General features: G+C 36.5%; 1 protein-coding gene across 2 annotated transcripts in view; it reads right to left on the bottom strand.

The window, feature by feature from the left end:
* Positions 1-25868, bottom strand: part of LOC150082672 (vesicle-associated membrane protein-associated protein A-like) — a 152788-nt gene that overhangs the window by 23576 nt on the left and 103344 nt on the right. The window contains exons 4-5 of one of the 2 annotated variants that reach the window (XM_090378740.1): positions 16166-16246; positions 15552-15641 (exon numbers count right to left, since the gene is read on the bottom strand). In XM_090378740.1, the coding sequence (XP_090234866.1) occupies positions 15552-15641; positions 16166-16246 (171 nt within the window). The remainder of the gene's footprint in view (positions 1-15551; positions 15642-16165; positions 16247-25868) is intronic. The other variant, XM_090378741.1, reaches the window with a different exon arrangement.

Raw genomic sequence — 25868 nt, 5'->3', positions numbered from 1 at the left:
GTTCATAGCAAAAAAAAAAAAAAAAATCTAGGTGGCTCATAGCAAAAAAAAAAAATCTAGGTGGCTCAACTAAAGAATCACCTTGTATTATATAAAGGGTGATTCAAAAACAGCAATCAATATTTTATGAGATGTTCCCCACTGAAACAACCAAAAAAAGGCCACTATCAAGCCATATAAACATGAATTTACGTTGTATTATTTTCTTTACTGGAGATTCTTGCGTAAACTGATCATTGTTTATGCCAAGATAATATGCTGATATTTCTAAACTAGGAATACCAACACATGGTTGCATTCAGTCCTTAGACTAGTTTTTATATACTTACAAATAACATAGGCTAATATGTGTGATTAAGTGCTAATTATTGTAGATGTTCAGTTTCTTCCTTATCTCCCTCATTTAGAGATGCAATAAAAATTACAGCAATGAAATGCTGATGTGAGCCAGCTACCAATTTTTGTAAATGACAGCAAGTGAATCCTTTTCAATAATACTGGGAACAGCAAATGAGTGCTTAGAAGGAATCAACTTGCCGAAGTTTTTAACAGCATCATATACAGTATGCCATTCAGCTTTAACCAAAAACTTGTGGCACTGGTAGCAAAAATAGAGATTTTTCCTTTCAACAAGTAATGTCTGTAAATAAAAGAAAGTATGTCTGTTCATAAAGTTGAGATCATTTGAGAATTAAAGTGTTAAAAAAAAAAAAAAAAAAAAATGAAGTATGCAAAAAATTTAATTTATCATTATTACCTACTGTTTCAACTTCGTAGAAAAACAAAGAAGCAATTTTAATTGTACTAGAGAAACTAATCTCACTATAAATAAGAAAATGTGACTTGGATGATGTCAATCAAGCACTGCTGTAACAGTTTAAGGTGCAGAGGAATGTTGATTTCCCAACCAATGGCTTCATTTTAAAAGTACAGGCATAAAAATTTGTAAAAATAATTAAGGCACAAGAATTACACATGTAACAAATTAGTGCCATAAGAGCTTTATATGCTCAATATCTCCTATATTTTGTAACATTTAATAAATACAGGGATTTACCTTGATTTCTTCATAGGAAGGCTTCTTATCCAACTCTCCTAGTCCATCACATAAAACAATTAAAATACAGTGATAAAATTTATAAACTACATTTTAATGTGGTTCCACAGCGACACAGCACGATAGCAATTTAATAGCCCAAAATCATCGTTGAGGCACCAACCAGACTCCAAAATTATTAACCACAACACTACTATTAGTATGGGAAAACACTGTCCAAAAAAAAAAAAAAAAAAGTTTAAGAATGAAAATAAAATCTGTCTTCATGTATTTTATTTTCGTTATTAAACTGTTTTTTTTTTTTTTTTTTTTTCCATTACAAATTTTTTTCCCATACTGATAGTAGCATTGCGGTTAATAATTTTGGAGTCAGGTTGGGACCTCAACAGTGATTTCGGGCTATTAAATCGCTATCGTGCTGTTGTTGTGGAACACAATGTAGTTTATAAATGTTATCATTGTATTTTAATTGTTTTACGTGATGGACTAGGAGAGTTGGATAAGAAACCTTCCTATAAAGAGATCAAGAATCCCTGTATTATTTATTACATGTAACAACAGATCTTTATTTTTTTTAAAAAATCAGAATAACTTTGTTTATGCAATTCAGTGGAAAGCCCTATCAGCAGATTATAAAACTGAAAGTGAATGGGTAAGAAAAAACAAGTTTTGGGTAGGTTATAAGGAAGGTTACGGGGAAGAAAATATCTACAAAGTAGGAAAAAAGTGGAGTATTCTACAATATGATGCTAATGAAACTTTTAAATTTAAAAGCAAAAAATGTATTGGCGGTAAAAGGCACAAGAACCATTAAATGGTTTTAACATGTGTGGACGCAACCGGAACAGACCAAAAAAAAAAAAAAAAAAAAACCTGAAAAATCAATCGCAGAAACCAGTTTAAAAAAATGTAAAGAATCTTCCCATTGAATATGTAGCTAACAGCCCAACAGTTTTCAATAATAGGCAAGTAATTGGAAAAGGAATAAATTTTTTTTACAATTAGTAGGTAACTGTCAAGCACACCGATCTTCACATACAAGATTTAACCAACACAAAACCAGTGTCTTGGCCATTATTATTTCAAGGCTTATTTCAGCAATTCTTGGTTCTCCAACTGAGTGATCAATGAGAACATGGTAATATCTCTGTATTCGATTCAATTAGCTTGATGAAAGAGGAATGGATACTGTTACACTTTCAATGGCAATAAACTGTTTCTGAAAACTGTTTAATCATCAGGAGAATTTTCCAGTAGCAATCAAAATGGCTGAAACAAAATTGAATTACAAATTTTGGCCAATTAAATGACAATTTCATTCATGTGGAAGGCAATTTGATAGCATTAGCATTAGTAGAGGCATTTGATGCAAGAAAGCAAGCTTATGCAGCATCAGCCAAAAAAAAAAAAAAAAACCCACTTCCACTTCACCCCTCTGTTCGTTCCAAATACCTGTCCAGCTGAGCCTTAAACTTATTTAGGCTATCAACCTTCACCACAAGGGATGGAAGTCTGTTCCACCAACCAACCACCCGCTGGCTAAAGGCGAATTTCCTCACGTCTATCCTACATCTGTCTTTCCTCAATTTGAATTTATGCCCTCTCAGGTGATTTTTCTGAGCTAGAGGAAGAATCCCATCAGCATTGAGCATGCTTAAACCATTCAAGGCTTTATACACCTCTATCAGATCACCTCGCTGGTGCCTAGTCTCCAGACACTGTAATTTGCAAAACTTAAGCCTTTCTTCGTAAGAGCACCCCTTTGTTCCATTCACTAATCTTGTTGCCCTTCTCTGTACTCGTTCCAGCAGCTCTACATCCTTCTTGAAATGAGGCCTCCAGACCTGTAAACAGTACTCTAGGTGTGGCCTGACCATTGCCTTATACAATGGAATAATCACCTCCTTATCCCTGCTGGAAAAATTCCTGTATGTCATTGACAATACTCCATGAGCTACTCTTGCAGCCCATCTGCACTGCTCAGAGAACTTCATATCTGCCTGCACAACCACCCCCAAGTCCCTTTCATTCTCTACCACTGTCAGTGTAGTACCACAGAGTTGATACGTTGCTCTGGGGTTGTTGTTTCCCATGTGTAGTACTTTACATTTGTCAATGTTAAACTTCATTTGCCACCTCTCAGCCCATCTGCTCAACCTTTCCAGATCCTGTTGCAGCAGCATAGTGTCAGTAGTGTCCTTGACAACCCTGCCAACCTTTGTATCATCTGCAAACTTGGACATTAAGCTTGATATACCATCATCAATATCATTTATAAATACAGAAAACAATAATGGACCCAACACTGCCCTGAGGGACTCCACTAATAACATTAGTCCACGATGAGCAGTGTCCATTGATTACCACTCTCTGTCTTCTCCCCATCAACCACCCCTTTATCCATAGCAGCAATTTGCCTCCAATGCCACACTGCTCCAATTTGTGTAGCAGTCTTCCATGTGCAACAGTATCAAAAGCCTTTCTAAGATCCAAGTATATAATATCAAAGTTATTCCCTGCATCCAGTTCTTTTGTGACTGCATCATAATATCAGGTGCATGTATACCTGCGTGTACACCAATGCTAGGAGTTTGGTAAATAAATTTGATGAATTTGAGGTATTGCTCAAAACATCAAAGGCAGATATTGTTGGGATATCAGAGACGTGGTGTCACACAGATATAAGTAATGCGGAACTGGAATTTGGGGAATACAATGTGTATAGAAAGGATAGACAGGACAGGAGGGGAGGAGGGGTTATGCTATTAGTTAAGAAACACAAAGTCCAAGGAAGTGAAGCCAGTCGACATCGATGGACAGGGCAGTGTCGAGTCAGTTTGGTGTGACATAAGCATAGGGGAATCAAAATTGCGAGTAGGAGTGTGCTATAGGCCTAATGACTCTGATGAGTATAATAAGATATTGTACAGGGAAACAGAGTGGGCCAGTAAATCAGAGAGTCTTATAATGGGGGATTTTAATTTCCCAGATATTGACTGGAATTTGTGGGTTGGTCACTCGCACACTAGCAAGGCTTTTGTGGATTTATTGGATGATTGCTTTCTACATCAGCATGTTCGTGAGGCAACAAGAGGGAGCAATACTCTTGATCTGATTATCAGTAGTGATTCTTCATGCATTAAGAATCTGCAGATAAATGAACCACTAGGTGGCAGTGATCACAGTGTGTTGAAGTGGGATTTACTCAAGGAGGTAACTACCATCAGAGGTAAAGGGAAGGGTTTTTGTTTTCGTAAAGGCGACGATGATGGTCTGAGACAGTATTTAAATTCTATACAGTGGGACCAACTGATGATGTTACCAACAGCAAACTCAAAATGGGAAGCATTCAAGGAACTAATCTTGGAGGCTACCAGGCTTTACATACCAACTAAGAAATATTGTTCAAGGTTTAGGCCTAAATGGTTGTCAGATGAACTAATGAGACAGGTGGCAGAGAAGAAAAATGCATGGGATACATACAAATTAATGGGTGACATGGAAGCCTATGATAGATATAAGTTGGTCTGTAACCAAGTCACAAAGGAGATTAGGCAGGCAAAGGCAGACTACGAAAAATCCTTGGCAAAGGATGCAAAGAAAAACAGAAAAGAGTTCTTTACATATTTAAACTCAAGAAGGAAAGGGATGAATCAGATTGGTCCACTGGATATTGATGGTTTAACAGTTGAGGATCCTGCTCAGGTGGCTAACAATCTAAACGAGTATTTTGCATCTACATTCACGCATGAGGAGTTATTCAGGAAGGAGAATGATGTAGGTAAAGTAAACATTGGCAGTGAGCTGGATGATTTTGTAATAACTGAGAGGAAAGTGGAGGAGAGATTGTTGAGGATAAACATAAAAAAGGCACCTGGGGTGGATGGGATCTATCCAGTTATATTAAAGGAGGCAGCAAAGGAAGTAAGCAAACCCCTAGCCATAATTATGAGAGCTTCTTTGGACTCAGGGGAGGTACCCATAGACTGGAGATGTGCAAATATAACCCCAATTCACAAAGGAGGATCAAAGGCTGACACAAGTAATTATAGACCTGTTAGTTAAACTTCTGTTCCAGGTAAATTAATGGAGGCACTGGTTAAAGAAGCACTGCAGGATCATCTAGACAAGAATTCAGTTATAGCTCAGACGCAGCAAGGTTTTGTTAAGGGCAGGTCTTGCCTGACCAATTTGATTGGATACTATGATGTAGTCACAAAAGAACTGGATGCAGGGAATAACTTTGATATTATATATTTGGATCTTAGAAAGGCTTTTGATACTGTTGCACATGGAAGACTGCTGCACAAATTGGAGCAGTGTGGCATTGGAGGCAAATTGCTGCTATGGATAAGGGGATGGTTGAGTGGCAGAAGACAGACTGGTAATCAATGGACACTGCTCAACGTGGACTAATGTTATTAGTGGAGTTCCTCAGGGTTCAGTGTTGGGTCCGTTGTTGTTTTCGGTGTTTATGAATGATATTGATGATGGGATATCAAGTTTAATGTCCAAGTTTGCAGATGATACAAAGGTTGGCAGGGTTGTTAAGGACACTACTGATGCTATGCTGCTGCAACAGGATCTGGAAAGGTTGAACAGATGGGCTGAGAGGTGGCAAATGAAGTTTAACATTGACAAATGTAAAGTACTACATATGGGAAACAGTAACCCCAGAGCAACGTATCAACTCTGCGGTACTACACTGACAGTGGTGGAGAATGAAAAGGAACTGGGGGTAATTGTGCAGGCAGATATGAAGTTCTCTGAGCAGTGCAGACGAGCTGCAAGAGTAGCTCATGGTGTCTTGTCAATGATATACAGGAATTTTTCTAGCAGGGATAAGGAGGTGATTATTCCCTTGTATAAGGCAATGGTTAGGCCACATACTGTATACAGGTCTGGAGGCCTCATTTCAAGAAGGATGTAGAGCTGCTGGAACGGGTACAGAGAAGGGCAACAAGATTAGTGAATGGAACAAAGGGTTGCTCTTACGAAGAAAGGCTTAAGTTTTGCAAATTACAGAGTCTGGAGACTAGGCACCGGTGAGGTGATCTGATAGAGGTGTATAAGGCTTTGAATGGTTTGAGCATGCTCAATGCCAATGGGATTCTTCATCTTGCTCAGAATAATCACCTCAGAGGGCATAAATTCAAATTGAGGAAGGACGGATGTCGGATAGATGTGCGGAAATTTGCCTTTGGCCAGCGGGTGGTTGGTTGTTGGAACCGACTTCCATCACTTGTTGTTGAAGTTGATAGCCTAAACAAATTTAAAGCTCAACTGGACAGGTATTTCGAACGAACGGAGGGGTGAAATGGGAGTGGTGTTTTTTTTTTTTTTTTTTTTTTTTTTGGCTGATGCTGAATAAGCTTGCTTTCTTGCATCATATGCCTCTACTAATGCTAATGCTAATATCCAATCAAGTTGGTCAGCCAAGACTTCCCCTTAACAAAACCATGCTGTGTGCGAGCTATAACTGAAGTCTTGTCTAAATGATCCTGCAGTGCTTCTTTAACCAGTGCCTCCATTAATTTTCCTGGAACAGAAGTTAAGCTCACAGGTCTATAATTACTTGTGTCAGCCTTTGATCCTCCTTTGTGAATTGGGGTCACATTTGCATATTTCCAGTCTATGGGTACCTCCCCTGAGTCCAAGGAAGCTCTCATAATTATGGCTAAGGGTTTGCTTACTTCCTTTGCTGCCTCCTTTAATATAACTGGATAGATCCCATCCACCCCGGGTGCCTTTCTTGTGTTTATCTTCAACAGTTTCTCCTCCACTTTACTCCCAGTTATTTCAAGATTCTGTAGCTTACTGCTAGAGTTGAATACACCTCTGGCATTCCCCTTGCTGAATAACTCCTCATGTGTGAATGTCGATGCAAAATATTCATTTGGTTTGTTAGCTACCTGAGCAGGATCATCAACAGTTGACCCATCAACATCAGGTGGACCAATCTGATTCATCCCCTTCCTTCTAGAGTTAACATAAGTAAAGAACTCTTTGCTGTTTTTCTTTGCATCCCTTGCCAAGGATTTCTCGTAATCTGCCTTTGCCTGCCTAACCTCCTTTGTAACTTGGTTGCATATCAACTTGTATCTATCATAGGCTTCTGTGTCATGTGTTAATTTGTAAGTATCCCATGCATTTTTCTTCTCTGCCATATGCCTCATTAGTTCTTCTGACATCCGTTTTGGCCTAAACCTTGAACAATATTTCTTAGTTGGTATGTAAAGCCTAGTAGCTTCCAAGATAATTTCTTTGAATGCTTCCCATTTTGAATTTGCTGTTGGTAACATCATCAGTTGGTCCCACTGTATAGAATTTAATTACTATCTCAGTCCATCATAGTCGCCTTTACGGAAGCAATAACCCTTCCCTTTACCCCTAATGGTAGTTACCTCTTTGAGTAAATCCCACTTCAGCACACTGTGATCACTGCCACCTAGTGGTTCGTTTATCTGCAGATTCTTAATGCATGAAGAATCACTGCTGATAATCAAACAAGATTATTACTCCCTCTAGTTGCCTCCCGAACATGCTGATGTAGAAAACAATCATCCAATTAATCCACAAAAGCCCTGCTAGTGTGTGAGTAACCAGCCTCCAAATTCCAGTCAATATCTGGGAAATTAAAATCTCCCATTATAAGACTCTCTGATTTACTGGCCCACTCTATTTCCCTGTACAGTTCCTTATTATACTCAATCAGAGTCATTAGGCCTATAGCACACTCCTACTCTCAATTTTGATCTCCCAATGCTTATGTCACACCAAACTGACTCAACACTGCACTGTCCGGCGATGTCGACTGGCTTCACTTCCTTGGTTTTTATGTGTTTCTTAACTAATAGCATAACCCTTCCCCTCTTCCTATCCTGTCTATCCTTTCTGTAGACGTTATACTCCCCAAATTGCAGTTCTGCATCCCTTATATCTGTGTGACACCACGTCTCTGACATCCCAACAATATCTGCCTTTGATGTTTTGAGCAATACCTCAAATTCATCAAATTTATTTACTAAACTCCTAGCATTGGTGTACACGCAAGTATACCTGCACCTGTTTCTATTCTTAGCTACCCTAACACAACCCATGTGTTTACTTGTACCTCAATGGCTCCCAGCAGTCTCTGAAATACCATGTATCTTGTTTTCCAGGCTTCTGCTCATTCTAATAGAAGCAGTGCAAGAATCTCTTTCACCTCTGCCAGTGGCTACTGTCAATCTATTGGTCTTTGTCTCCCCCAAGCTAGCAGTTTTCCGACCCACCTAACACTGCCTCGATAGCATCAGCAAATATTCTTGCACCCTTTCTATTTAAGTGTATCCCATCCCTGTAGAAGCAATCTCTCCTGTTAACAAGTACAGACCAGGCTGAAAAAAATTGTACTCTATTTCCACTTGTTCTGACTGATATAACTTCTGGAATTCCTACAGAGAGTGATATAATAGATTCTACTAAATGAAGAAGATAGTCATGAAAACAACATCAAATTCATTGAAGTTGGAATCACTACGAAATCCGTGTCACTTAGTTGCAAGCTCAGGATGCCATGGAGAATGAATTTTTTCAAACAGTGACACTTCCAATGGTGTTTTTTTTTTAATGAAAGTGTAATGCAGGGAAACCTACGAGATCTCAAATTGAAATTGACGAAAGACAACACTTTCGTCAAGATAATTCAACAAATTATCTTTGTAAAAAAAAAAGGGGTGGGGTGATTAATGATGTACCTGTAAGTACCCTTTTTATTTGCTTATTTGAATTTTATTTATATGCATTTTTATGTTGTTCTGACTGATATTACATTGACACAACTCAAAAATATAAAGACATGCATGTTTTTACATTCATAAGTATTACAAATAATAGCTGTATCGAGTAAAACTATGGTACTTGTTATAACAGTTCAACTGTATTTGCAACTTATTACATATGTATTTTTAGACAAATACATGCTCTCGCTCATTTTTAAAACCAAGATTTTTTTTCCAGTTTCATCAGATGAAAACAGTTCATGTAATTCAACAGGTTCTCAAAACATAAACTTCACATGTTGAAGTATTGTTACAGAAAAACCAATTTATAATAAAGTATACTATATAGTGATCATGAATGCGAATTTAAGCATTAAATACACAAGGAATGGCGGAATGGTTACATAACCGGAGCTTCCAACACACACACACACACACACACACACACACACACACACACACACACACACAATACAAGTGATTTCACTTAACCTATACATGCACGTTTCAGTTTTGTGACCTTCCGCATAAAGGATGCAGGTCACATGACTTTCTTCGCAGTTTATTGTGCAATATAATAAAATATCACAGTACAAACTTTTAAAAGAAAGAGCAGAAATAACTAAATTAAAAAGCAGACAGTGGTTCTTAATGTAGGACTTTACTGTAATACACCACTGTGTTATGGAGATGGTTACAAAAAAGGGGAGGGGATTAACTTACATGGCAAATGTATGATTAGCATATATTCATTGCTTATATGATACGATTAGCATATATTCATTAGCAAAATACAGAAGTTGACTTGCTTGCCAGAATATGGTATATTCAATTATTAAGACTTTTATAATAGGGCAGAACTTGAAACAGTGAAATTTGAAGAATTAACCTCAAACAACCATCATTGCACTAAATAGCACATGCACGCAGTATTCAGCTTTATATCATTCTCATTGAAATTAGTCAGATTAGCAAAATGAACTGGTATAGGCACTTTAGGTAGGTCAAATAAAAACAGAAGACATAAAAGGAATGACAATGCAAAAGTTTTCTGTTTGTATACTTTAAGGTTCCAAAAGCACATATCACTAGCAGGATTAAGACTATTTACATGAGCAAATTACATTTAATGCCATTCAAATTCCACCCTTAAGACTTACAGAGAACAATAGTAATATTTTAATATTTGAATCATTTAAATACTAAGTTAATGAGCAAATTTCAATTAATTTTAAGATAAACAACACTGCACCACTCCATAAATTTTAAAAGGCACAAAATGATTGAGTTTATTAAAACAAGCTGGAAAGAAAATTTCACCGAAAAGATTCCAACAACTCAACCATTTAAAGGCCAATTTGATGTTTCAAAAATTTTAACAAAGCAGTTATCAACACTGCTATTCTAATAAAGCATGTGGTTAACTGGAAGTTTGTATTTACATACAAAATAGGGTCACAGTTCCAGGACTGAATGTTAAGATATCCAAACATTAAATAAGAAAAACTTCCTTTTATTTAGTAATCTAGAATGTCTAGAACTTCTTATAACAAGTGGTGTTTTTAGTGCAATTTCAAACAGACAGCATATTATAACAAAAGGATTACAACTCTACAATGCCTCTTGAATTACAGAGATTCATTTTTATCTGTTATTGATGATAATTTTGTATGGCTATTTTTTTTTTAAGAACGCCACTTTTTAAACAAGGATCCACATTGAAGAAATCAGCCTCAGACTGTAAATAAATGTTTAACGATATGATGAAAAAACTATCATGAAATAGGATATCTAACTAATAAAAGCCTTTCAAAGATTGACAAAATATCATTAATAATGATGCAAGGTGTGGGAAAACTTTCAATCAACAAATTATGAACTTCTCTTATGTTAGAAGCTTTGTTAGGACGGATCATCAAAAAAAGAATTGAAAGTACAGTCTCTCAAGTTTGAATATGATATGGTAGATGCTTAGTCATGAATGTAAATGCAATTTCTTCATTCCCAAATTTTTCTGAAATATGACTGTGAGCCAGATTTCTAAAAATAACAGCGATACAAGATGAAACATAGCATTATCTTTATGACCTGCATCAAAATATCAATTTTTCTGAATAGAAATCTCCCAGGAAGGAAAAATTTCAGACTGACAAATCTAAACAAAGTTATGCTAAAATCATTTTTATTCTTTTTCTTGGCTGCAAGGTATAATTCACTATGTGTTTATAGCAGACATCTTATCGGTTATAAGATTATGTATTTAGAAATAATTAAGCTTTTAAGAAACTCAAAACTTCAGTTTTGAGTCTCTCACGAGACTAAAAGCAACAAATTTCTGATGATGCAGAAGTTATAACTGTGACATGAATGATCAATGCAATCAAAGAACTTTCAAAAGGACTCTGAAGGAGCCCCCTTTTTTTCTGCAATTATATAACCAAAAGGGAAAAAAAATTGTGAAAACAACCACGATCATTATTTTGAAAAAAAAATAATCAATTATCTATAAATACATTTGTTTAAATAAAACTTCACTTCTCTAGAATTTTCTAATCCTACCATATACATACTCATCTTTCTAGAACTTGTGCCTACATTCTTAATTCAATTTACAGAGTAATTTATACTGAAAGATATTAAGAAACTATGCAAAAGTCAAGAGTAAAATTATTTGCTATTTTTACTCTATCAGAATTATTTGAGCACTATAATTCAGTGATGAGACATTTAATATGAACCTTTGTAATAGGTAAAGCATGCCCTTGGAAGCAATTAAAACCTCAAACCACTGGGTACATTCTCTATTAATGTCTTATATGTATGTACAGGAATATTCTACAACTCCCCTTGCAAGGCTCAACAACTGATAATAATCACAAATGATGGTGGTATTCATACTGATGCCATAATTACAATATAACGAAGGTGCAGTCTTATAGTATGAGGAAGATTTACTTCTATACTACAGGAAATGTAAGGGGTTATAAAATGCACTAGATGTTCAAAATCAAATAAATTTTTTTTTTTTGATTTTGAACTGCATTCAATATTTGATCGCAGGGATCATTCAGCTCTGACTAATGATCAAGGCCAAGTACCTGGCACTCAAGCTATGTTTAACTTTAGGCAAATACCATTAGCCACTGTTCTATTGTTGTTTTTTTGGTTTTTAGGAGCATTATCAACTAAGGCCATATTGCTTTGGGAATATGCGGTGGTCATTCCCTGACCTTTCCGCATCCTCCGTATTTGGTGGTGACGGGCTCGAACCCCAGTCTAATCAAGAAGCATGTGCTACTCACTGTTGCTCCTTCCCACCTGGCTATGGAGGCACCCCACTGTTCTATTTAAAGTTGCCATTATCTTTTTAAATGGGTGAATTCATCATTCATTTAAAAATCTAAAACACTGCCAGGACAATTTTTTTGAAGCTACTAGTTGGTGAGTAATATCAATTAGCAAATCTCTGCTGAAATATGAATAACTTATTTTGTCTAAGTGAATAGACAAGCAGTGTATGGAAGTAAAACTTCCATTTAAATGTAAACAACCTTTATGTGTGTTTAATCTCTAGAAGTGGACTACTTTTGCCATATGTAATACAATACTATTACGATCACAGTGGCAGGGGGATGTCCAACGTGGTAGCTGAAATCAAATAAATTATTTATATGCCTTAATTACGCTCAATTAGAAGCCAGTAGCATCCAGGGCAGTCGTCCTGCCAGCCAGGACAACTGCACTGGATGCGTCTGGGTGTCAACTGGCATCACTAGACTTGTTTACTGCTGATGCATTGCTTTCATTCCAGTAGTAGATCTTCACAATAAAAGCATGTAATGGTAAAGTGTAAGGTATTGTGATCCTAGCTACAATATCCTCATCTACAGCATCACATGCCTTCCATTCCATATTTATGTGCAAGTGTAGTGGGATGTGCAAGTGTAGTGGGATATGCAAGTTGTCCAGAGAACAAACATTTTCCCCCTTGCGGTGATTTTTGGAATTAATTTTATTTTTAACGTAATTCTCTTCTATATAATTCAAAGAGCACACTTGCCAAACTTGTTTGCATTTTTTCAATTAGATTACATCCCAGATAACTGGGTGTAATCTAATTGAAGAATATATTTTGGATATTTGGGCATTATTTGATCAGGAAAATCAGACCTACACCAAACTTTCGGTGTACATTGTATCTAAGAAAGTTTAGACTCAACACAAATTCCATAGCAACTAACAAACTTCTGTCATATGAATTTCATAAGATTCCAGATTATTAACTTTATATTCAAAATTTATGTCAAACCAAACAATGATGATTATGACAAGAACAATGGAATCTGCCAGGATTTTAATCCAGAAGACTGTTGGTAATCTAATTTTCTCCAACAAAACCATATAAACTAATGCAATTTTCAAAACTGAATGGCAATGTTAATGACACAACGGTCCACCAGATATAACTATTGATGATCCTGTTCAGGCTGCTAACAAACTGAATGGATAATCTGCTTCTACATTCCCAGGTGGGATACCAGAGGTATAAACTTATAACTGGGAGCTAAATGATTTTGTGATAACTAAGAGGAAAAGTGAAAGAGAAACTGTTGAGGCTAAAAGTTAATGAGGCATCTGGGACTAACAGAATCTATCCAATTATATTAAAAGAAACAGCAAGAGGTAAGTAAACTATTAGCCATAATTATGACAGCATCCTTGAATCTACATGGATTGGAGATTAATAAACCATGTGAATATTAACAATACTCATGACGATATATCAAGTTTAATGTCAAAGTTTGAATCGAGTATTATATACAGTCCTGCATAGGGCACACATACAGACCTTTCATAGTAGTGGGCCTTCAATATTTAACAGCATCATTTGCTGTTTACAGTTCTCTTAACCATTGCTACGTCACCACCTTTCTTGTGCATCATGTAACTTCCAACTGCTCAGCAACAGTGTACTAGGAACACCCTTTGATGAGTGATTCTCAAACCAATTCTCTGTAGATTTTGTCTCATTTATTTTATTTTTACAACAAATTCAGTGTCTCTGTCAATGAAGTAAAATGAGAAAAAAAATAAAAAGAGAGAAAAAGCTCAGACTAATCCCATAAACAAAGCTGAATATTACTGTGTTCATTTTTAAGCTGACAACCGAATGTGAACATGGAATAATACCTATAACACTAAGAAAAATTGTAGCTAATAACAATGTAAAGATGCTGCAAAGTTAGCAGTGCCTGATATGAATCTTTGAGAACCAAAGACGACATCTGATGAAAATGGAGGTTATCACTGATTTGGATTTCTTCTTGAATAGCCCAAAGATGGATACTCTGTCTAGTGAGAATATCAAAAGGGACATCTATATGAAGAGAGGCTATTTTTCAAATGTTAAAAGGAATATGACTTCCTTCAAATTACAAGGAAAGACCCTATATTTTATTTGGTTTTTTTTTTAAGGAGCATTAGCAACTAAGGCCATATTGCTCCGGGGATATGCGGTGGTCATTCTCTGACCTTTCCGCATTCTCCGTATTTGGTGGTCACGGGCTGGAACCCCGGTCTAATCAAGAAGTGGGTGCTACGCACTGCCGCTCCTGCCCATGGAGGTGCCTCCTATATTTTATGCATAATGGTGCTTCAACACCATTGTAAGTAATCTGTCATTGTAAGAACACTTCTTAAAGAAAAATCCTTGAACATGTGGATAAGGTCACCATGAACCCACTGAATGGCCTTCAAAGTCTTCTGATTCAAACCCTGGAGATTTTTTCTGTGAGATTACTAAGCATACGGACATAAACTTAGATTGTTGAACATTCTCTGCTGAAAAATTTCTTAAAATTAATCATGCAAACCAAAGTATGTCAACATATATACACCAAAGAAAGCTTTTATGTACAGAGAACACTGACAACAATTGGGGGGGGGGCTGGAAAAATATTTTGTTCAGTTGTATCTTCAATGAAAGAATAACTTATCAATAACAGCTTTCATCCTTTCTCTTGAAATACTAAAATAAATGTGTTTAATTTATAACCCAGTCTGTATATAAATGAAAAACTTTTAAGATGATTGGCATTTCAAGAAACAAAAGTTGGATCAACATTAAGTTCTCAGGTATGCATTGTTGATACTTGGGAAGGTTTTAGGCCCAAATCTGATTTTATAGCCTCTCTTGACCAACAGAAATATTGTCAAATTTTGAATGGCAGCTCTGATCCTTATTAAAATTTCTGGACTAATTTAAAATATTTATAGGAACATCTGTACTAAATTATGTTATCAAGTTTAATCTCTTTCCTCCTGTACATTAACTTCCTTTTAAAGTATTGCTACACATCTTGCATCGTGGCTAATCATCATGTGCAGGAGTTCTACAGTATAGGAGATTTTAATCCCTGAGATATTATTACTAAATCGAATTTAATAAATTGTAGTCTGACTTAATTTGACATTTAAGCATGCCCAAAAAAAAAAGTGATATAATGCAATAGACATGATAATGATGATGACAGAATTGCCTGAAGAGGCAATTCTATCATCAACTGCCTTTAATGTGTGCCTTTTCTCCCCCTATATACACACCCATATCTCAGCAATGATTTGTGTTCAAATAATTTTGAAAGAGTAAGCATCTGTTCAATAACAGTGAAATAATTGCAGGTAAACTTAGAACAGCCAATGCTCAGAAACATTTAAACAAGAAACATTACCTTAGGTGAAGATTTAACTGCTGGTTCAGATACAACTTTAATTGCAGCAACTTTGTCATCCCTATGAGGTGCACTGGTATCAAGGTTATTCTGAAAGTTAGACACACTTGTAGGAAAAACTGTGTAACAGTTTCAAAATGCAGGAGGAGTTTGTACCAAATACATATAGCAACATGGACAATATATAATTGGTTAGCAATGATTGACATGAAAAGAAAGCCATATCAACCACTTTTTCTTGGTTTTTTACAAAATATTTTTAAAAATTATGCTTTTAACTATATTACTAAAAATGTATATTAGGTAATATAGGATTATGTTAAACTTGCAACACAAATAGAAATGAAAACAGTTATATAAAAGCAAGCAAGCAAGCAAGCAAACACACACACACACACACACACACACACACACACACACACACACACACACACACACACACACAATTAGAAATTTAAATGGTAATTAGTCTTGAAGCTAAAACTAACAATATTATCCAGCTGCAACATATTTGCACTTCCATAATCGTAATGCAATTTCTGTTGATTCATACATTTACCACATGCACATGCATCCATTTAAACAGATTAATGCTTGTAAATGTCATCACTTACCTGTGCAGAATTTTCAACTGGCAACTCAAAGACACACCTTAGTTTAGAGTCCATTAAACTTTCAGGATTGGCATCACGCCACTAAAAGGGGAGAAAAAAAAAATATATATATATATATACACACACACACACAGTATTTAATCAGTGAAAGGGGAATAATAAATAAATCCATGAAAGAAAACACAGGGAGCATTTTATAGAAATATAGTAGCTGTAGGAAAAAAGTAAACCCTCAGTAGGTGTATGATTAGATGCCAGAATTAGACATTGCTTACTGAGAATTTTTTTTTTTTTTTGGCTGGTCACTAACAGTATACAACTTATGAAATTTTAAAAACAACTACCAGTATATATATCTTCCCCCCCCAGGTACTGACAGCATTAAAAAATTCCATTTTCACGACTGCACTTTTAATTTTTTCCCCAAACTCATTGTTTTACAAAATAGTATGGGGACTTTTTTTTTTTTTTTTTGCAATAGAGTGCCTTGCACTACTAGCACACAATTATTAACACTGACAAGTGTGTGTGTGTGTGTGTGTGTGTGTGCGTGCGTGCGCACACACACACACACACACACACACACACACACACACACCATATGACAGCCTATTTTATAGTTTACTGGTTTCTATCAAATCGCAGGTGATTGATAATGACAACGTTTTGTCAATACCAGGGGCAACTCGAGCAAACACAAAGCTTGTTCTGCTGTAATAGAGATTCATATTCATTAGGCAATTTAAACATTGCTGACTGAAAGACAAGAAGATAAAGAAGTCTTTGTACTTTTCATAATTTTGGAAAGGTCAAATAATATTAACTATTTACAATTTCAAACATTCTAGTTTATTTGTAAAAATTCATTTATTACACTCCCACAGAATTCTTTCTAAAGGGTGGGGGGAACCACATTACGGCATTTTACTCCATTGCAACAGTACGTAAACATATTATACTGTTACCTTTCGGTAAAAACTGAATTTTACTTGAAGGTACATTTTGCTTATTAATTATGATGCAGTTCTATATGAGTTGTGTTATAAAGAATTAACTTCAACTATGGGGTGATTCAAAAACGAGTACACAAAACACCAATCATGAATATGACAGCAAATTTTTATACTGTATATTAAATGTTTAAACCCTGTTGGAAAATTAATTTGGCACTTTTTCTTGGGAGAAAGCTCCTAAAATGGCTTCTCCATGGGGAAAATCACTGATCCAGTTTGCAAAGACACATTCAGTCATTAGTGTGCAACAACTTTACTGTACGTGCTATAAGAAAGGATCCAACCACCACAACGTAAGTCAAGGTACAATGTAAGCAAAGCTGTATCAGCAAAGGGAAGAGAGCAGACTCACCCTAGTACCGCTAATGAAATAATGCCAAAAACAAGAAGTTCAGTTAGAGGTATAACCATGAGTTGAGTATGCCTCAAAACAGCACTGCTATATTTTCAGAAAGCATTTAACTTTCAGAATGCTTAAGACAAATACAAGTATTATAAGTTTTGCTATGACTCAAAGTGGAAGAGCATGACAGCACAGCCTTTTTTCAGCCAACTTTTTTTTTTTCTTTTTTTTTTTGGTAGTTGGCGCATCGGCTTCTGTGGCCATAATGCACCTCCCAAGGAGGGATTCAAACCCACGACCTTTGGGTTGCCAGGCAGCTTTCAGCCAACAAAGCCACTTTTCACTTCAGAGGGAAAGATAACTTCCACAACATTCAAATGAAATGTTGTGGAAGTTATCTCTAAAAATCCTTATCAAGTCATTAAAAATACATGGAACTCACCCCCCAAAAAAACAAATTTCATACCATTTTACATCAGAAATCTTAACCCCTTCCTCTTTTTTTTTTTTTTTTTTTTTATGTAAAAGACAACTGATCAATCAAAATATTCCCTGGATGTATTCAGAAACTGGCTTTTGATGTATGAGCAAAATGATGCAAGAAAGTAAGCTTATATAGCAACAACCAAAAAAAAATAATTAAATAAAATAATAAAACAAATCACATTTAAATTAAATTAAAAAATAAAGTAACCAATGTCACCTTCCATTTACCTATTTCTATCAAGTATTTATCCAAGTCGCCTTAAACTTATATACACTTCCAACCTCCATAAGAGTAAAGGACTAACTGTCAATCACTATTTGATTAAAGGAAATTTTTTGGGCATCCAGTCTACAAAATCCCCTCTCAACTGAAATTTATACTCCCTTATGTATGTCATATGCTAAGCATAAATATTCACTTAGCATTCAGTTTACCCAAACCTTTCAACAGACAGCTGATTAAGGTGTCTATTTGAGAGAGACCTTAAACACCTTAATCAAGTAACCCAGCAGAAACCTGGCTTCCAAACACTGCAGCTTTACAAAACTCGAGTCTCTATTGATAAGAATATCCCTTTGTGCCCTTAACTGATCTTTCCTAAATGGGATCTTCAAACATGCATGCAACATTCAAGATGTGGCCTAGCCATTGCTTTAATAATCACTTTTTTATCTCTACTGGCAAAGTTCTTGTACATAATTGAAAAAAAAAAAAAAATCTCAATAACATACTACCTCAGTAATGGGTCGGGATGTTTATTTTGTTATTTTTGGTTTTTAGGAGCATTAGCAACTAAGGCCATATTGCTCCGGGGATATGCGGTGGTAATTTCCTGACCTTTCCGCATCCTCCGTATTTAGTGGTCATGGGCTCGAACCCTGGTCTAATCAAGAAGCGTGTGCTACGCACTGCTGCTCCTGCCCACCTGGCTAAGGAGGCGTCTGGGTTGGAATGAGGAAACAAAAAAGATATGTAGTGTACCCGGCACCCCCTCAGGTCTTCAGACTCCACATTGTGGCTTCTTTTTATAAAAATCATGTAAAGAATGTCAGTTATGCCATCACTGCCAACAGAAATTTCTGAAATGAAAATGTAGGATCACTGAATTGTTGGCACCAATTATCACAAGCATAATGAGAAATTACACAGGAAGAAATGAATTACTGAATTGATGTGTGCTGTGTACCTCGTGGAGTTCATATCAAAGCTCTAAAGGGTCCACAGGAAACTTTGACAAACTCAGCTTGCATCCTGGTCATCAGTTGGCATTCAACATAAAATGACATGGGTATTTTGAATTTTTTTTTATTATTATTTTGAAATTTCTTAATAAGTGTACTAGTAGCAGTGTTTTGGGAGAGCAGGAACTAGTGACTGCAATCAATGCTAAAAATTTGTCAGAGTACCTACAAGCCAAAGCAAACAAGTTTCCTTAAAGGTTACTATCAAAGGACATGACAGCAAATACACTGTCCACTGTTGACAAACACTCCATTGTTGACAGTTTGTCATGTCCTACCCAAACACCACATGTCAGATAACTATATATAAATATACTTGTAGGCCTCCAATGAGATAATAATGCAACTGTGAAGGCAAGATGCTCAAATCAACAGAATTAAGCCTCCAGTGACAAATGATAATTGGGTGTCACATAAGTAGTCAGTCTGTACATGACATGTCAACAGCACTGAAGATCCCCAAGTTGACAATCAGCAAGGTGAGCTGCAAATAGACAGACTGGTGCTGCAATTGTCACGACATGACTTCGAAAACACTCAATATGCAGAATGTGACAGGAGAGCCCTGCAAACAATTGCTTGCTGGAACACAGGTCGATGTCACAGCACATGTAAGCCTTCAGCAAGATGAGTGGGATATACGTCAGCACCGTATGCACGGGTTATTGCATATGGGTTACCAAAGTCCTGCAGCCATCCACAAGCCACTAATCACCCCAATTAATGCCTGTCATCCAGCTTAGTGTAAGGCCTGCCATTCTTGGACTGTAGGCCAATGGAAAGCTGTTCTTGATAGTGATGAGTCATGGTTCATGGTCTACCATGTCTGATGGTCATGCTTGGGTGTGGCATATGTGTAGATAAAGTTACTTCCCAGAATGTATCATCACAACAATGAAGTTTGGTAGAAGCAGTGTGATGGTCTGGGGCTGTTTTTCATGGTGTGGCTTGAAATCACTGGTTATTTAGAGAAAAGAAAAAAAAAAACACAAATGCTGCAGTCTATCTTCACGTCCTGGAAAATGTGTTACCTACGTTGTGGTTGATACAATGTAGGTAATGCAATAGGTAACACCCATACCTGTAGCCACAGGATAACACACTGCCATATTGTTGGTGTTGTAGACTGGTTTGAACACGTGTGAAAAATTGGACTGACTCACTAAGAGCCCTGACCTCAATACTGTAGAGAATCTCTGGGATGAACTGAACTGAGTGCGTGAGAGGAGTGATGGCCCAAAAAACACAGCTGAGCTGGTCACCACTTTGAAGGCCGAATGGGGGAAAATAGAGAACAATTATGGAACACTAGTGGAGTGTATCAAGGAGATTACAGGCTGTCATAAAGGTCAATGGTTTCAGCACAAATTGCTAGTTTTCCTGTAAATAAAGATTTGTAGGTATACAGGTGGTCAGATATTAATAATGGTAGGGCAGTGTACGTTAATCAATGGAATCAATCACTTGTTTTTGGCATTTCAAAAGCAAAATTCCTTACAAACTAAATTAGGATTATTAACATACTTTCAAGCTATATGACATTAAAGAGCCTAACTGTCTTAGTTGTTCAAAGAGAAATTAAAAGGTCAAAACTGACATACAACATGCAGAAAGTCAAATACCCATATGGGAGTGCTATTTTTCAACCAATCAGTGCACAATACATAAGCCTATGATAGATATAAGCTGGTCTGTAACCAAGTCACAAAGGAGGTTAGGCAGCCAAAGGCAGATTACGAGAAATCTTTGGCAAAGGATAAAAAGAAAAACAGCAAAGAGTTCTTTACTTATGTAAACTCTAGAAGGGGATGAATCAGATTGGTCCACTGGATATCGATGGTTCAACTGTTGATGATTCTGCTCAGGTAGCTAACAAACTAAATGAGTATTTTGCATCTACATTCACACATGAGGAGTTATTCAGGGAGGAGAATTAAAATGTAAACTCTAGAAGGGGATGAATCAGATTGGTCCACTGGATATCGATGGTTCAACTGTTGATGATTCTGCTCAGGTAGCTAACAAACTAAATGAGTATTTTGCATCTACATTCACACATGAGGAGTTATTCAGGGAGGAGAATTAAACTCTGGCAGTGAGCTAGATGATTTTGTAATAACTGAGAGCAAAGTGGAAGAGAAATTGTTGAAGATAAACATAAGAACATCACTTGGGTGGATGGGATCTATCCAGTTATATTAAAGGAGCCAGCAAAGGAAGTAAACAAACCCTTAGCCATAATTATAAGAGCTTCCTTGGACTCAGGGGAGGTACCAATGGACTGGAGAAGTGCAAATGTGACTCCAATTCACAAAGGAGGATCAAAGGGCAACACAAGTAATTACAGACCTGTTAGTTCAACTTCTGTTCCATGGAAATTAATGGAGGCACTGGTTAAAGCAGCACTGCAGGAGCATCTAGACAAGACTTCAGTTATAGCTCGGACAAAGCACGGTTTTCTTAAGGGAAAGTCTTGTTTGACCAATTTGGAAATTAATGGAGGCACTGGTTAAAGAAGCACTGCAGGATCTAGACAAGACTTCGGTGATATCTCAGACACAGCATGGTTTTCTTAAAGGGAAAATCTTGTCTGACCAATTTGATTGGATACTATGATGTGGTTACAAAGGAACTGGATGCAACAAATAATTTTGATATCATGTACTTGGATCTTAGGAAGGCTTTTGATACTGTTGCACATGGAAGACTGCTGCACAAATTGGAGCAGTATGGCATCGGAGGCAAATTGCTGCTATGGATAAAGGGATGGTTGAGTGGGAGAAGACAGAGTGGTAATCAATGGACCCTGCTCTTCATGGACTAATTAGTGGAGTCCCTCAGGTTCAGCATTGGGTCCATTGTTGTTTTCTGTATTTATTAATGATATTGATGATGGTATATCAGGCTTAATGTACAAGTTTGCAGATGATATGAAGGTTGGCAGGATTGTTAATGACACTAATGACAGTATGCTGCTGCAACAAGATCTAGAAAAGTTGAGCAGATGGGCTGAGAGGTTTAACACTGACAAATGTAAAGTACTGCACATAGAAAGCAGTAACTCCAGAGTAATGTATCAACTGCGTGGTACTACACTGACAGTGGTAGAGAATGAAAAGGACCTGGGGGTAATTGTGCAGACAGATACTAAGTTTTCCAAGCAGTACAGATGGTCTGCAAGAGTAGCTCATGGTGTCTTGTCAATGGTATACAGGAATTTTTCTAGCAGGGATAAGGAGGTGATTATCCCCTTGTATAAGGCAATGGTCAGGCCACACCTTGAGTATACATGTTTGTAGGCCTTATTTTAGGAAGGATGTAGAGCTGCTGGAGCGAGTGCAGAGAAGGGCAACAAGATTAGTGAATGGAACAAAGGTTGCTTTTAGGAAGAAAGGAATAATCTTTGCAAATTAGTGTCTGGAGACTAGGCACCTGTGAGGTGTATATTTTCCCATGCTTTCCACACAGCACCAAACGTTTTATTTTTACGCAGAAACTCTGCCTCCAAGTTTGACCGTTTTTGCATTCTCCAATTCCATTTGAGAATAAAGTAGTGTGGGTGATTTCCCACACTTCAGAAATGCGAAACCAGCACCATTATTTCATTATAGTGAGCTCACTCAGCAAAAGCTAGGAAGTTTTGTTTGTATCTTCGAAAGTACATAAGTGGAGTTACTGTATTTCATTCATTTTGATCCCTTATTGCACAATAAAATGTGAAAAAGATTGCACTACAAAGCCGCAATTGAAATGGAAAGTTATTGTGTATTAAAAAGAATATGGAAATAGAACTGTGGGTCGACATTTTTACATTAGTAAAGTAAATGTTCGTCACTGGAGAAATTATTAGAATTCCATATTTTCGTGAAAAGCAACAACTAAGTGCTTTACAGGCCCTAAGAAAGGAAGATTTCCACAAGTCAATGAAACTGTGATACATTTTGTAACGGGGACATGTGCAAAAGGATTACCCATCACTCGACAAGCCATGCAATTGAAATCCGGAGAAATTGCCAACTCCCTTGGAATAGAGAAAATAATTTTTAAAGGCAGTCGCAGCTGGTGCGATAAGACTCATGCGTCGTATCAGATTATCGTCAAGGCGCCGAACATCTATCTGTCAAAAAATTCCTGCAGACTTTCAAATAGAAGCTGATTAACTTTCAGCGACAGATGATGAAATTAAGGGAAAAAAAAAAAAAAAGAAACTGAGTTTAATCAAATTGGAAATGCTGACGAAACCCCAGTCTTCTTCGATATGCCTCGAAATTACACCGTCAATGCTAAAGGTGCTAAAGAAATCAAGATTATAAGCACAGGCTACGAAAAGCAGCATATCACTGTGATGCTATGCATCACCGCTGACGGTCGAAAGTTGCCACCATATTTAATTTTAAATCGAAAAACCATACTGAAGAATGAAATTTTCCCCAAAGATGTTATTGTGCGTGCACAAAAAAATGGATGGATGTCGGCAGAGCTTACAGAAAACTGACTAAATGTTGTATGGAATAGATGTCCTGGAAGTCTTCATAACCCACCTAGTACTTGATGCATTTCGTGGACATTTGTCCGAGCGAGTCAAAAATAAAATTGTGCAAAAACACAGTGATTGGTTGTGATTCCTGGTGGCATGACTAGACAACTGCAGCTGCTCGACGTTTCAGTCAACAAACGATTAAAATTACTTGAGAAAGGAATATGAATCCTGGCTGTTGACCGACAACCTTCCGCTGACACCTTTCGGAAAAATTAAGAAAGTGCCAGCAAGAAAATTGGCAGAATGGGTATCAACAGCTTGGAAGCTGATCCCAGAAACAATAGTCAAGCACTCATTTAAAAAAATGTATCACCAACGCTCTCAATGGCTCAGAAGATATATTATGGGATAATGAAGATAACAACGGAACAGAAGAATCTGATTCTGAATGCGAAGTAGACTCTGATATTGATTCAGATGCAGATATCGAAGGCTCAGAAGAAAGTAATGAATAACATACCTACCGATAAATACTATTGTTTTTAGTAAATTGAATTCTATTTTATTTATTTATTTTTTTTTTTCTTAAAATCAAAGCTTTTTTTCTGTTGATGGTACTGAAATTAAGATGCATCTTAGAATCGAAGAAATACGGTACTTAAAAGCAGTAAATCAGTAATCATCAATGTTAAAATTACAGTTAAGCCTCAACTGGCTAATTTATCCAGGTCTTGTTGGAGTACCATACCCTGGTTACTGTCAGTAACCACCTTTCTTGCCACTGCAACATCAGCAAACTTAAAAATAAAACTACATATGCCTACATCAATATCATTAATAAATATTAAAAACAGGAAGAGGTCTAACACCGAATTCCGAAGAATTTCCCTTACAATACTAGTCCATGGAGATCAGAGGCCATTAATAACCACTCTTTGCCACACCCATCCCTTTATCTACAGCAGTAACTTGCCCCTAATGCCACAGTCCTAATGATATTCATATATGAACGTAATAACAAAATATTTGTTCACCTTGTTAGCAACCTTGAACATGATCATACAACCATGCTATTCACATCCAAAGTACCCAGTACAGTGTTAACACAAGAACAGAATCCTTTACTACCTTTGAGTGTTTTGGGTTTTTGAGTCTCTTCTATATTAACACTTTTTTTGGCTTCACTGGCCTTTCTTGGTTGTATAAGAGCCTACATGGTCAACTCATTTTCCAGAAGCAGACGAATGGCAAAAATCTGACTATTTGGGAATTCGTTGTGGTGGATGCCTCCTGAAATAATTACTGAATTTCCCTATTAACTCTTTTTTGCTATTATTCATCTTTGAGTGGGAGCTGATATTTGCTTTTGTGTATGGGTGTAGTCTTAGAATTAGTGTAACTTGCAGCTGTGCCTTAACCTTTGTAGGGCTCTGCACCGTTATGCTTCTATTGGTTAAATATTTTTTTGTCATAATTGCAGCTTGAATGCAGACAACAGTGGAGTCTCATAAGCACAACTTGTTGCAATTGTCAGCAATTTTCACATATGGTAAAAAAAGCATGAACTTGGTTAAGGGCAAAGTTATTTGGGAATTCCTTAAATCATCGATCGTCTTGGCCCACTGCAGAGTAGATAACACTGGTAAGGCATCATTATGAAGTATAAGAATTCCGCAAACAGGTTAAATATTACACAAATTTTTTTTCCCCATTCTTAGGTCTGCTTATTTCCTACTTAAAGGCCTTTAAAGTATTAGAAAATAAAGAACTGTGCAATGATATCTGGTTTTTAAAATAACAAGTGTAAATGGAACAAATTAGCTCATGTGTACATTTTTTGTAGTGGTAAGCATTCTTATAACTCGATGGTTCTAAAATAAATTCTTTAAGAGTTTTATAACTTTTATATTAATAAATTGAAGTTTGTTAATACTAAAATATAAAGCATTTAGGGCTTAATGCCTCAAGCTATGGGAAAGTCTAGACTATGTATAGTGCGAAAGCATCAATAATACATAGCCAAATCTGAATGAACAGAATATTAGCAAAGCGGCATCATTTTAAGTTATATCTCATATTGTGAATACGTTCACAATTAGTTGCCATGATATTGCACTACTTCGAATAAGTAATGCTTCA

The sequence above is a fragment of the Mastigoproctus giganteus genome, chromosome 7 (assembly GCF_048544385.1).
Source record: "Mastigoproctus giganteus isolate SK-2022 chromosome 7, ASM4854438v1, whole genome shotgun sequence".
NCBI classification, from domain to species: domain Eukaryota; kingdom Metazoa; phylum Arthropoda; class Arachnida; order Uropygi; family Thelyphonidae; genus Mastigoproctus; species Mastigoproctus giganteus.
Note: the sequence above shows the minus strand (reverse complement) of the source record. Positions and strands in the feature narration are given on the sequence as shown.